General features: G+C 39.5%; 2 protein-coding genes across 4 annotated transcripts in view; both read right to left on the bottom strand.

Annotated features, from left to right (window-relative positions):
- Positions 1-2,790: 2,790 nt before the first annotated feature.
- SLC25A31 (solute carrier family 25 member 31) lies at positions 2,791-7,079 on the bottom strand. The gene is given in 6 exon segments (XM_010126664.2): positions 2,791-3,254; positions 3,511-3,545; positions 3,548-3,664; positions 4,748-4,856; positions 5,287-5,414; positions 6,555-7,079. Coding segments are annotated over 6 exon segments (783 nt in total). The 5' UTR covers positions 6,772-7,079; the 3' UTR covers positions 2,791-3,077.
- Positions 7,080-8,906: 1,827 nt separating this feature from the next.
- The window catches only part of INTU (inturned planar cell polarity protein), a 51,105-nt gene continuing 46,519 nt past the window's right edge, over positions 8,907-13,492 (bottom strand). For all 3 annotated transcript variants that reach the window (XR_015258485.1, XM_086747128.1, XM_086747127.1), the window contains 2 exons: positions 11,065-11,219; positions 8,907-9,794 (listed from right to left, as the gene is read on the bottom strand). Coding sequence is in view for 2 of the 3 variants with exons in the window: in XM_086747128.1 (XP_086603254.1) it covers positions 9,683-9,794; positions 11,065-11,219 (267 nt within the window). In the remaining variant the exon portion in view is untranslated. The remainder of the gene's footprint in view (positions 9,795-11,064; positions 11,220-13,492) is intronic.

The raw sequence follows: 13,492 nt of genomic DNA, 5'->3' as shown, positions 1-13,492 counted from the left end.
ATGAAAACATCAACAGGGTAGAAATAGGTTTTTCCTTTTCCTGTTGTTCACGCAGAGGCTGTAGCAGGCTGATACGTACAGATACTCATCACGGGCTCTGCTGACAGGCCTGGGAAACTGCTGGTACCCAAATACATTCGAGTACATGATTCAAGATCTGTAACATTTAGTAGGAATAAACCGGAAACACTGAAAATTTTAAAAACAAGGCAAGTACTTTCTTGGATTAATTTCTTAAATGAAATGAAAACAGTGCTCTTCAGTTCCCTGAAAAAAGATTAATTAATTTAGTACATGCTTAGTCACTGTCAATAGTTTATCCCCGCTGAGGACTGAGCTACGCTGTTTTTCACTCAGTCTCCCCACCCTCTGAGGGAATGGGGGAGAGATAACGTAACACGCAGCTAGAGGTTTCAGATAAGGACAGGGAGACATCATTCAAATTACTGTTACGGGCAAAACAGGCTCGACTTGGGGAAAACTATTTCAATTTGTAATAAAAAACAAAGCAGAATAATGAGAGAGCAACAAAAAAAACCCTTCCATCCCACCTCTCCCCTCTTCCTGGGCTTAACCTCTGTGTGGGGGTCCTCCCCAGGCTGCAGGGGGATCTCTGCTCCTCCGTGGGCCTCCACAGGCTGCAGGGGAATCTTGTCAGGAGCTGCATTACTCCTCCCCCTCCTTCTGCTCTGACCTTGGCATCCCCAGCCGTTCCTCTCACCAGAAATTCTTCACAACCGGCTCAGGCAGACGCCTCTCAGGTTCTCCTCACATCTCCACTCTTTCCTTCTCTGAGCCGGGCCCAGTCGGCTGCCCGGCGGGAGGCCAGAGGGTGAGGGCCACAAGGCCTACAAGGCTCACGCCTCCTCCTCTCTGCCCCAGCTTCTGCTTTTTTTTTTTTTTAATTTTCCCCTTCTTAAACACATTATCACAGAGGCGTTATCACTTTCACCAGTTGGCTCTGCCCAGGCCAGCCGCGGGTCTGCCCTAGGCCCAGCCGGGTGCACCGGACAAAGGGGAAACTTCTGGCAGCTTCTCGCAGAACCTGCCACTGTAGCCCCCTGAGTCCCTCCCCCAGCTACACAAAACCAGCACAGTCACAAAAACATCCAAATGCTTTCTTAACAGTATTGCTTTATTTAAACTAAAAATATGCTATGCAAACAATGGGAATTCTTATCATGAACATTGTATAATGCTCACTCTTTTTAATCAGATCTTGAACTCTCTGAAATGTCAAGATTAAAGATGTCCTTTATCTTGTTGTAAAGAACTAGCACTAAGGCTCCTCCTGTTCCATGAAGGATGTTGGAGAACGCTCCACAGAAGAAAGCCTTGAGCCCCTGCTGCCTGTAGATTTTCATAAAGCAGTCAAGGGTTCCTTTATATTGACGTTCAGTCTCTCCACTCTGCACACAAATATAAAGACAAATCATCATTGCACTGCACTGAGAAAGAAACTTAGATGCCCAGCAAAATTTGTCTGTCTTTAGTAAAGAACACTAAGGAACTGTTTCCTGATGTTTCATGTACTGCAAAGGAGTGATTTTTTAACTAATAAATATTTATCTGATGTAATGCTGTTAGCTGGTTCCAATAGCTAAATTTAGAAAGGCTGTGATCCTTCTTCTGATGCTTCTTGTAAGCTTTACCAGCCAAGTAGAAGGCTTAGGAATTAAATGAGGTCACTCCAGTCCTAAGGGTGCTCTGAATTGTTTCAATGCCATTAAAACTTCCACTGCTCTTTTAAAAATTTTTTTTCCTTCTTTAGTACTACGGAAATATTTTTATACCGAGTAGACTTCAGCTCGTTAGTAATCAACAGCGTGCTCTAAAAAATGTTAAGGTCTTGACTAGCAAAATAATGTAAAAACACAGGAAGGCTAAGGAGCCCAGTCCAGTTTTCATGTAGCCCACTTTGTTTCTGAGCACGAATTCACTTGATAAACAAAAACAAAGCAAAAAGGAGGATTTGTTAGTTGGAGACCTCTGCACCAAGTTCCCCAAAACTTGCTTGAAGTGCTTACAAGTGAAGGAAATAAAGGACGTCAAGCAGTGAATGTTCACATGCACGCATATGAACGCTCCTGTACAAAACAGAGCTAAAGGAGTGAACTCTCCCTTCAGCTTTTCACAAATGAAGGATGATTGAAAATCATACCCACTCCTTTAAGTTTTGACAATTTCAACAGCGGAGTAGAGATAACCCAGATGATCGTTGTGCAGCTGTTCTCTGTGCAGCAGAGCACTTGGGAAATACTCTTGCCTGCTGTGGAACTCAGCAAATCTCTCAGAGACTCTGAGCCACACCACAGCTCTGACAAAGCGGTTTTTTGTAGATGTGCTTGGTGAACTGTCTAACAATTCCTGTTTTGGAACTGCAGTCTCTTCAGAATTTCAGGACTCCATTAGGAACTGACACTGGTTTTTGTCTTCACTAGCAAAAAACAAGTACACTGTTTTTGGAGAGATTAATCTGAAATCCCTATCTTTATGTGAAATTTTACTGGAAAGAGGACACTAAGGTTTTATTTAATGTTGAAGATTTAACTTAAATTAGCTACATCTTAAGTCAATATCAAGGTAAGATTCTAGACTCTAACGGCAGAATGGTCATTTTGCTGACTTTAGGCCTTTGTGATTTACTCTGCAGGTAATAAAGTGATGTCTGAATTTTCTGGTGAAGAGAGTATTACATATTCTGTTAGGAATCAATAATTCTCAGCCTGTACTGAGCTTTGAAGATTAATGATTTTACCTCACACCTGAAGAACAGCTGTGTGCCACAAAGATTATTTTCCCAGCTGCAGTAGCTGGGCTACTAAAGGATATCATTCTACCCACAAACCTGTCTGACTCCACATATCTGGCTTCTGAGTAGGAAAAAGAAAACTGGTCCTGTCTTTCTACTAAAAGCTTTCCCCAAGCCGTGAACTGAACATTCTTTTACCAGACTGCTACAATACTATTTAATTTTTCTTCTTGTTTTTCTGGAGATGTTTCCACTTTTTTTTTTTTTCTGAATAGAGTCTCACGTGCTCTAAGGCTATACAGCACTTACATGAGCACATCAAACTTCAGAAATCTAGTAAGTGAATTTCAGAAAAGGATTGCAAGCTAGACTGTACCTGCATCATCATGCGTCTCCTGACAGTGTCAAAAGGATAAGACAGTATTCCTGAGAAAGTAGTCACAACTTGAGCAATGAAAAAGGAAAGAATGAATGGAGTCTGCTTTGGGTTTGGCAATAATCCCTGCAAAATAAAACAAAAATAGAAGCCTGTACAAATTCTGTAAAACGTATGTTAAATCCAGCAGATATCAAGTTTTATTTTTATCATTTCTGTTGTTAATCCTACTGTAAAATGATTGGCTCTTCAGTAATATACTCTATTGAGCACAAATCACTGTAAAGAAAAAAAGCTGTAACACTGTCATTAGTTCAAAATAAATATTTAAAATCTCACGATAAAGACGTAAAATGTGTGCATTTTTGTTTGTAAAAGCTACCTAGATGGTGTCGTAACATCCAAAATAGGAGGTGTGTAGACGATGATTCCCTGTACGGAAACACCAAAACCCTGGTACAAGCCAGGAAGTCCATCTGTCCTTGCAATTTTAACGATACAGTCACCAAGTCCCTGGAACTGTCGCTCAGCAGCACCTAATATAGAAGAAATTTATGCACATTGTTATACTTTACAGAAGCTTCTATCTTTAGTACAAACTGCTCTGCATGACTGAAACATTTAACATTATCAAAATTGTATGAAAAACATAGTAGATCGTTGTTTCCTCCACTTATGAACAAAGCATAAAGGAGAAATTGAGTCACATGGATGGATGAAGACTGTTTATTCCACCAGATAGTGGTGTCCAGTTGCTGAAACATTCTTAGGTCAAATAACTACCATTCCAATTTTGTCCCCATTCAGCAGAATGCTTTTCTCTCTGAAAATATTTTTTTTTCCATGTAATACCATCCTTTCACTTCCTCCCCACACACTCATACTCAAATTTATTAGAAGGGTTAATCGTTTCAACTTTTCCCTATAGTGGAACACTAGCCACAAGCTGTGACAGAGTTTAAAAATCCACTTTTTCTATCTGTAGATTCTTCACCTGTTTCCACATTCCACAATTAACTGCACTCAAGCTCTCAGGATTCTCTACACAGCAAGCAATAAACTGATCTTTGAAGAAAGAACTTCAAACTATACAAGTAGCCAATTCCTGGGACAACTCTGCACAGCACAGATAAATTTACTTTATCTGTTTGAATGAATTAAACATATATCTAGAGACATCTGCTACCCAAAATCTTTGCTGAAGATCTTCAGTTGATATTGTTGATACAGAAAAATAATGGTCATTAGCTCTTTAAATGACACCCCATAAAACCACAGATTGGTAAAAATTAAACTCCTCTAGTTTCTGGTATACAAAGTTGGCAAAATTCAGTTAAACTCCTCCATACAGCATCTAAAACTAACGCAAAACTTGGAGAGCTATGCTACAGCACTGTTTCCAAAGACTCCTCTTTCACTCACCTTTGTCCTCTCCTGTTTTATAAAGATCCCACATTTCTTCATACTTTGATGTTTGCAATTGTGCAATGGGAAGTTTTTAAGTAAGAGAAAGAATTCTAATACTGTTGAATATTGGTCTCTCTCTAAAATGAAGTAAATATAAATAATCAGAGGCACATCAGATAAAACTGGAACTCCCAGTTAAGAGATGTCACTACCTTTCCCAATATCAGCACCTAACCGAGTCCGTGCGAAGTCGAAGGGATACACTACGCACAGGGATGTTGCTCCCGCTGCTCTGCCAGAAGCCAAAAACCATTTCCAGAACTGAAACAAAAAAATTGCTTTAGGCAGTTATGAAAATACAGTATACACTACTGTAATACTGACTTTCGTTGTAGATACTAAATGAAACTTTAAAGCATGAAGATCTAAAACATTGTATTTCTTAATACTTGTATCAATTAACTCCAAAATAATTATATATCCAGAACAAAACTTTGAAAAGTCTTACTGCAGCTATAAGCAGTTCTTTACATGCATCTCACAAAGTCATTAATCATTACAGATTAAAAACCAGATTTCATTATCTTTGACAATAAGCTACACAGTAAGCCATGCTGCCTCTTCCTCTCATTATAAAATCTTATCCATATACCACCACTAATTACCAGCCATGCTGACAGAAAGTACTGCACAGCTCTTGACCAGATCTAGTTTGTTTATTAAACAGACTAGTAAGCAAGAAATTATTTACTTGTTTTTCTTCATCCACTTTGGACATGAAAATCTTATTGTATTTGTCCTTGAAAGCAAAGTTTAGAGCCTGGCTTGGGAAATAGCGTATAACATTGGCCAAGTTGCCACGCCAAAAGCTGAAAAATCCTACAGAAAAAGAAAGGCATCTTTAACATTTCCAAAGTTTAGATTACAGCAAGCGCATTATACAATATTCCTTCTCTCGTTTCTACTTTGCTATGAGCTGTAACAAAGGCCACAAATGTTCCTTTTCAGGTCCTTTATTTTTCCAGCATTTGGAATTGGACATTTGGGTTTATTCCATCACTTACCAACAGACGTATGCATTCGGTGTTAGCACAAGAAAAATCTAAAACTGCAAGTGAAACATCAATAATGCCAAGAAATGGGTAAGACTTTCAATTTCCTTACTTCATACATTTCTAAGACTAAGGATACCTATGTAACCTACAGTCTGGAAACTACAGAATAGAAAACGATTTCACAGAACTGCGTAGATAATGTTTTCCTGAAGTAGCCTGCCTATGCATTTTTGCTTCCATAGAGGGTGCTCACACTCTGTATTAAAGCAACGCCGGATGGTTTATGCAGGTATCAGAAACTCGGGAGCGCTTTCGTAATTATATTCTTATTTTAAATTAAAGAAATGATCCCTTTGGACACCAAGACAAACACATGATGAGGAGGTAGTGCAGGAGTAAATCCTGTGTGGATTATGAGGGGGGGGGGTTGGAATCTATGTGAGGATTTTCACAGACATTGGACTGCCTGGCTGTGTTAGACGTTGCTAAGCAGTGACAACAGTGTGATCTCTTATGTGTTGCCACACTCTTCATTCAGACTTTTAAATTTTCCTGTGTTACTGTGGATGAAGGCAAAGACTCCTTAAAGACAAAAAAAACTCAAAACTGTGTTTTCATTTCTTATTTTGGTCATGCGCTCCTATACGTTAACATGAGGATGCCAAATAAACACTGCTTTTGTACAACTATCACAAGGAAAAAAGGGTATTTTACGCTGTATTTACAAATGCCAACAGCTATGACTTTGCTGCTACCAAATAAACAAAAAAATCCTGTGTGTCGTACGCAGCAGTAACCCCCACCTCACCACCTCCTCCACCAGTACCCATACTCCTTTGAACGGTCTACAATTGATGCTGCGTTGCTGTTGCTTCAAAGGCATTTCTGAAAAGCTTTTGTTTTTACAAGGTTTGGGAGAGGGAGGGCAAGGTGTGGGGAGGGGGGAGCGGCCCAGGATCCCTACCTTGCTCCTTGGGGATGCGCATGAAGCAGTCCACCATGCCCTTTTACTGCTGATCCGCCTGGATCTGCTTGGACGAGGCCTGCACTTGCAGCAGCAGCTTCACCCGCTCAGTGGGTGCCACCACCGTCTTGGAGATGGTGGCCGCCACACCGCCGGCCAGCAGGTCCTTCATGAAGAAGATGGGGTCGTAGAGGCCCTTACCCGGTGAGCTTGCCATGGTGCAAGACACCGCTTTGACTGCCTCTCTTCTTCCCGAAAAGCACGTGGACAACAGGCACTTAACTGGCAGCTTCTTCCTCAAAAGTTAAAAGTCGACAGTCTCAGAGTACCTAGGAGCTGAACTGCCTCTCTGTCCCTCATCCTCACTGGCTGCAAGGTGTGGCCATGCCCAGATTCTACTTCCAGGGCGTGGGACCCTCCCAGAAGTGCAGGCAGCAAGCTTTCCAGAGTCCTCGCCTCAGGAACTTTACAGAAGCTTCTGCTGGCTGGTGGAACTCTGCCCTCTGCCTGTTGCCGGTTCGTAGGATTCCTACGCACAAAGTTCACCCACCATATGATATTTAAATTTAAAAACACAACAGTATTTATTGCTCTATTCTAGCCTTGCATAAGCAGTTCGGAGCATAAGCAGTTACCAGCGTATTGTTTTCCCTTTGTGAGAGCCTGACCACCCCGACTAAGCCGGAGACACCGCCGAGCAGGAAGATGATTATCAGTGGGGTCAGAGCAGAGAAGGGAGGCAGGCGCAGCACCTTCAGGGCATCCCCTGTTGTTCGTAGAGTGTGCTCTGGGTCCCTTCTCTCTCCTGCGCTTGGAGCCGCCTCAGCAGATTCAGAAGAGTACTGACCAGGTGTTGGTGCACGTGTGGTCAGCGCATGCAGCAAGGCCTGCCAAGCACGTGCCCTGCTGGCCAACAGCGGTTCCCGGACAGCAGCAACATCCTGCTCAGTAACAACCCTCCTAGCTCCCCTCTCTGAGAGAACAACCCTCCTAGCTCCTCTCTCCAAGGTCGCGTTCTCACAGCCGTGTGCAGCTTGTAATTTCCCACAGTGGCCCTACACAGACCATCACTGAAATCCCTCACACACTGCCCCGTCCCAGAACTAGAGAATAAAAGACCGCGTAACAAAGGGCAGTTGCTGATCATAGAATGGTTTGGGTGGGAAGGGACCTTCAAAGGCCATCTAGTCCAGCCCCCCTGCAAGGAGCAGGGACATCTCCAACCAGATCAGGTTGCTTAGAGCCCCGTCCAACCTGGCCTTGAACGTTTCCAGGGATGGGGCATCCACCACCTCTCTGGACAAGCTGTGCCAGAGTTCCACCACTGTCAGTGTAAAAAAGTTCTTCCTTATATCCAGTCCAAATCTACCTTCTATTTTAAAACCATTACCCCTTGTCTTATCAAAACAGGCCCTGCTAAGGAGTTTCTCTCCATCTTTCTTATAAGCCCGCTTTAGGTACTGGAAGGCCACAAGAAGGTCTCCCCAGAGCCTTCTCTTCTCCAGGCTGAACAGCCCCAACTCTGGGGGGACTTCCACCAGTGACGAGGGGACAAAAAAGGTACTCAGCCTTTTTTGAGGCAAAAAAGCAGTTGAGTACCTCAGCCTTCTCCATGTCCCTGGGTAACCAGGTCTCTTGTTAAACAATGATTAACAAAATCTCCAGTCATATGCTTAAACTTTAGGTCTCAGACTTCTACTGCGTGAAATTAAAGCAACTGCTGAGTGATTCAAGACAAGCTGTGGGCAGTTACAAGTATTTGATTGACAATTTTAGAACGACTCTAAACAGCGTAATTTACTAGTGAAAACAAGATCTAAAGATTTGATCATGAGAGCCTATAGAACTGCATTTACTTTCCCGAATACTTGAAAACTTTTTGATCTCTTTGTTTAAAATGCAACTTTAGTCATGCATTTTATGAAAAGCACTCATGAAAAGCAAGTAGAAACAGGAGAAAGAAAAGAAAAAAATGCACTGTTGACATGGAATATGATTAAATGCTACACAGATGACCACATCTGGATGTGCTGCCTGTAAGTAAAAGGATCCTAAAAAAAATCTTACATTTTAAACTAAACCTTAGTAATTAAATTAAAAAAAACCCAAAACTTTAGGAGCAACTGGTCTGCAGTTACAAACATTTTAACAATTTGTAAGGAAGCTGAATTTTGTAGAAGAATTCTGATTTTGTGAACATCTTGTCTTCTCTTGCCTTATATGGACATAATCTAATGGTTTTTTTGTAATATCCAGCTGTAAACTGTAGAAGACCTAGCTAAACAAATATTGTTTAAATAAACAAAACATAAAATACGTTAAGTAAAAAAAAATAGACCAACACTTTCCTGGTCTTTTGGCAAATATACATTTTTTATTATGAAATTATCAAGATAATATAAAATTAGCTGAGTCCCTGTATAGTCTTAAAACCATCACTTCCCTGTCCCTCATCTTCTTTAGTGTCTTCAAAATGGTGTTTTAACAAATATAAGTATTATTTATAGTTAAAACTCACGAAGTCAAGTAAAACATAAACCACACTATAGTCCTCCAGTGTGCAGGAGACCACACTGGTAAAAATGATAAGCTATTAGTTTTGTGTGGCTAAGTGCCATGAATCGGCTAAAAGATTTCTTTCTGTTTTGATTAACACAGTGTTACTGAAAACATGCAGTATTTTTCATGTCCTTAGAGGCACAAAACTGTAATTAATTGGAAAACTTTTTTTCCTCTCCACCACTAATTGCCAGATGTTCAGCGAGTACTTTGAGGATATCAGCTTATCATTTTCCATTGCAGATTATACCCTGAACAGCAGTGAATGTACAAATTATATGATGTTTTCATATAACAAAATTATGCTCAGGATAAACAATTTGACAGTATATAAAAATAAGAACTGTGTTTCTCTGAAATATTTTTTTTGAAATTATTCAGTTGATGAAGTCATTAGAATAATCACTGAAGTTTTACCTGTGTCATATCACAAGGTAGATTAGATTTTTTTTTTTTTTTTAAGCATTTCAAAGACATGCCATGGGTGGGCAGCACAACTGAGTCAATTTCTCGTTACTTGAAAGAGATGACAACACCACGCAGGATGGCTGAATGTTCTGCAAGCTCATCTATGTAGCCAAGCCGAAGGACAATTTAAAGGCCAGTTCGACAGCAGCTTCTGTGGCTGAGTCATGAAAACAGACGTAACACTCCTGAGGTTTTGGATGCAGAATGAGTCTTCTGGAAAAACAAAAAAAAAAAAAAAAGAAGAAAAAAAGAAAATTATCACAGGTGTTAGCTTTTTCTCCTCCACAGTTTGTACTCTGAGATTTCAGTAAGGTGGTACAAACAACTGCTGTGTAAGACAGCTAGCAAATTTCTGTGGCTCTCCTGCATTACCTTACTTCTTTCAATACACTATATTTTTAAATCAAGTTATTCTCTGTTCAGTTTTTTCATTAGTGTGTATGGAAAAAATTCCTCAAGTTTTCAGGATCTATTTGTATGGTACTGGTGCGTTTGCAGTAATCCAAGTTTCCAGTTTGCAACAAGCTGCAATCAAGGTCCTTGGGAGCAGGCGGCAGTATTCACATACTTACTGATTTTTAAACTTAATACATCTGGGTAGGTGCCTTCCCACAAGTCAATCTAATAAGCACTTTTAGGGAAAGAGCTAATTAATACCTGTGCTGTTAATACCTGTGCATAACTGAGTGTAGCATTATAGCATAGTATAGAGCTCTGCAAATTCTAACGGGCTGCCCCTCAGTCAACACGTTTGATAGTGCAGAGGCACAACATACAGTAGGTGGAGGAAAGAATAACACATGAGAAGTAGTGGCTACAGAATAGGGCCTGCTGGCCTGGACTTAAACAATTACAATATCTGATATGTTCTGAATTGTGAAGAAATGATATATGTTACTTTCTCATTACAACTAATTTTAACTACTTCAAAAAATGTATTATTTTTAATATTTAATGCTTAGGGCAGTATGCTGTTCTGTCACGCAAATAAGGCTTTGCTATGTAGCAATAACTGTATGCATCATTAAGAAAATCACTTTAAGTTTAAATAACAACACAAATCACAATCCATTTACAGTGATAACAGCAGAACTTTGAAAGCAAAATGAGGAAAGAAAACTCCCTTTCCAAAATATCTCAGAATAGACTGGTAGGCTGATTTGATCTTCCCAATGAAAAAAAATTCAACCAACCGACCAAGAACTACAATTGTTCACCTTACTTCTTTCTACCACTGAATCAACGTCATGCACGGAGGCAAGACAGTGGGATTTACTTGCAAAGCAAGGAATTGAGAGGTCAGGAGGAGTGTGAGGAGCACAAAGAAAGTGCAGGCTATTAAGGGTATGACTGCAGCATCCTCAGTCAGTCAGCTCAAGTATTTCTGTGATCAGCCACAGTTAAATTAATTCATAATGAGTACAGTGGCATATTCAAAATGGAAAACTTCGGGAGAAATACATTCATTTGCCTTTAAACTCACCCCACAACCCAGTAACTCATTGTTGGTGGCGGTTTCTTCTGATCAGTCCAGTTATCAGGAGAGCACTCAAACAAAATCCCATGTTCTGTTACCAGATCCGAGTCCTCATCTGCATTACTAAATTCTGAAATCCCACTGCCTGCTTTTTTCTTTTCCTGTAAAACAATTGGTGAAGTGTTAGTATAGAATGAAATATTTTGACATAAACACTAGCAAATACAACTATGTCATTGCTTCAGGGAATCTCTGACGAGTGATTTTGCTGTCAAAAAAGAAGACTTAGAAGATACAAGTGACTTGCTTGTATTCTTTTCTTCACCATTTTGTTACTTTGGCATCAACAGGCTTTTCTATCGTTACACAACTTGGAGGTAGACACATACTCCCCTCTTTTATTTTTTTTTCCTAGCTGAACACTATTTCTTTAATAAGACATCTGAAATAATACATCTTCTTTAAAAAACTGTGTTACAACAGCTAAAGCTCTAATCTTTCTTTCTCTGTGTGCTCCCCTAATTAAGACCTGTGATAGTAAAAGACTATTGAATAAACTTGGCCAGGCAGGAATTTCTTTTTGTAAATAAACAGCTGAAGCACTCTGCTCAGAGCGTTTTCTTGCCCTTACTCAGCAGAAGTGCATAAGATGTATAGAAAATAAAGACATTTTCATGTTTCCTTGAGTTTTTAGGGCCATGTTTTGTACGGAGCTTTCAAATAAACCTTGCAAAAGTTCCAGTTGTTTCTAACTGAAGTTACCTGTTTGTTGAGGATCAAACTGCATGCACAAAACCTACTTTTCTGTCTTTGTTCTGTCTTGGTGCTCAACAGTCCTGTGAGTCTAATAAAGCCACGGTGTCTTTCAGCAAGGGGAAAAAGACCAGAGTAGACATGGAGATAAACACAGGAGGAATTTTGAAAGGGTTTGTCACTAGTTTAACTCTTCTCCCACTGAAGTGAAAGGAAGCTTATTGTTCTTTTGTAAATATCTATGTAATAATAAAAAAAAAGCTTTAAATCTTTTTTTTTTCTTTTTGAAGCATGATAAGTAAGATGAGATTACGGAGACAGAAGTGGAAATCCCTTTGAAACAAATCTGTCTTAAGAGAGTTGCTAAGCCAGGACATGTCTGGATCTGTCAATGAAACTTCTGTTTCAATCAGTTGCTTCAAAAGTGAAAGAAATGGTTTTATTGAAAAAAAACCTCAATGCTTCTGTCTGCCATGTGCAGAAGTAGAAACTGCATCTTTCAAACTGCCTACAGTATTGAAGATGCAGGGGCTGAAGATCTAGATGAGAAAAAATAGTCAAAATATCACAACTATCTTAATTTCTCAAACACAGTAGAAGAAAAAAGTTAAATGCACCTTAGCATTTGAGAAACAAAAAGGCTAATATTTGCTGGAGAAAATGTCTTTAACATTTCCCTAAACATGCTTTGGATTAAATTCATAAGGCATATTCTAAATTACTGCTAGTTCATAGAGTGGAAGAAATTTCACAATAGACGACTTAACCCTTCTGGTATCTTTCCTCAGTAGGTAATTGTTTCAAACCCTGTTCTTGCCAATATTGCTACTGAGAAAGACTTAAGGAACTCCAGGTCGTTATCATGCAATTTCCAAGTGAAATTTGTTTATATTTTAGCACATCTCGCACTATGCCATTCATACTGATAATACTCAAGAAAAATTATGTATTTAGAGGGGTCTGTAGTTTCATAGGCATTAAAACTTTTTTCCTTCTGGTTTAAGAGTATGAAGAAAATTAAGATGATGAAGAAAATGAGGCCGGGGCTGCTTATTACATACATTTTCAGTTTAAGACCACAGAGATGATTTTTGTTCAATTTAAAATTTATCAAAATCTCTGTACACATTTAGAAGTTAAATTGTGACTTTTCAGTTCTCAAAAAGTGAGGGAAAGGTAATTATCGATCACTTTACAATAATTCTGCATTATTGGTGCAATTATCTGAATCCTAAACTATAACAATATTTAGCTGATGTCAAAGAATAAGCAGTGTAATAGTACATTTCTATATTTGACTTTTTTTTTTGTGCACTATGAACAAGGAGAACTTCTATTCATTCTTTTATATTTTCCCCATGCCATAATATAACCTGCCAATTTCAGCATTAATTGTTGGAGCCAACATGCAAAAACTATCCCAAATTTCTCTAAAAGAGAAACTTTGTTCTGCAGCACACGTTCATCAATTATTTCTGATTTTCAGAGCAGAATGAACCAGCTGCTGCCTACTGTACTAATGTCTGAAGAAGCCAGAAAATCACGTGCTGAGGTAGCTGTGGCCAAAAGAGAAGTTTTGACTTCCGAGCGTGAGTTTTTCACTTTTTATGAGCTACGCCTAGTGGTTCAATGGTTTCTTTATTCTTCTTTTTTTTGTTGTTGTTTGAACTATAAACTGTTT

This window comes from Chlamydotis macqueenii, chromosome 4 (assembly GCF_036417535.1).
Source record: "Chlamydotis macqueenii isolate bChlMac1 chromosome 4, bChlMac1.mat, whole genome shotgun sequence".
Taxonomy (NCBI): domain Eukaryota; kingdom Metazoa; phylum Chordata; class Aves; order Otidiformes; family Otididae; genus Chlamydotis; species Chlamydotis macqueenii.
This window is presented reverse-complemented; position numbering and strand designations above follow the sequence as displayed.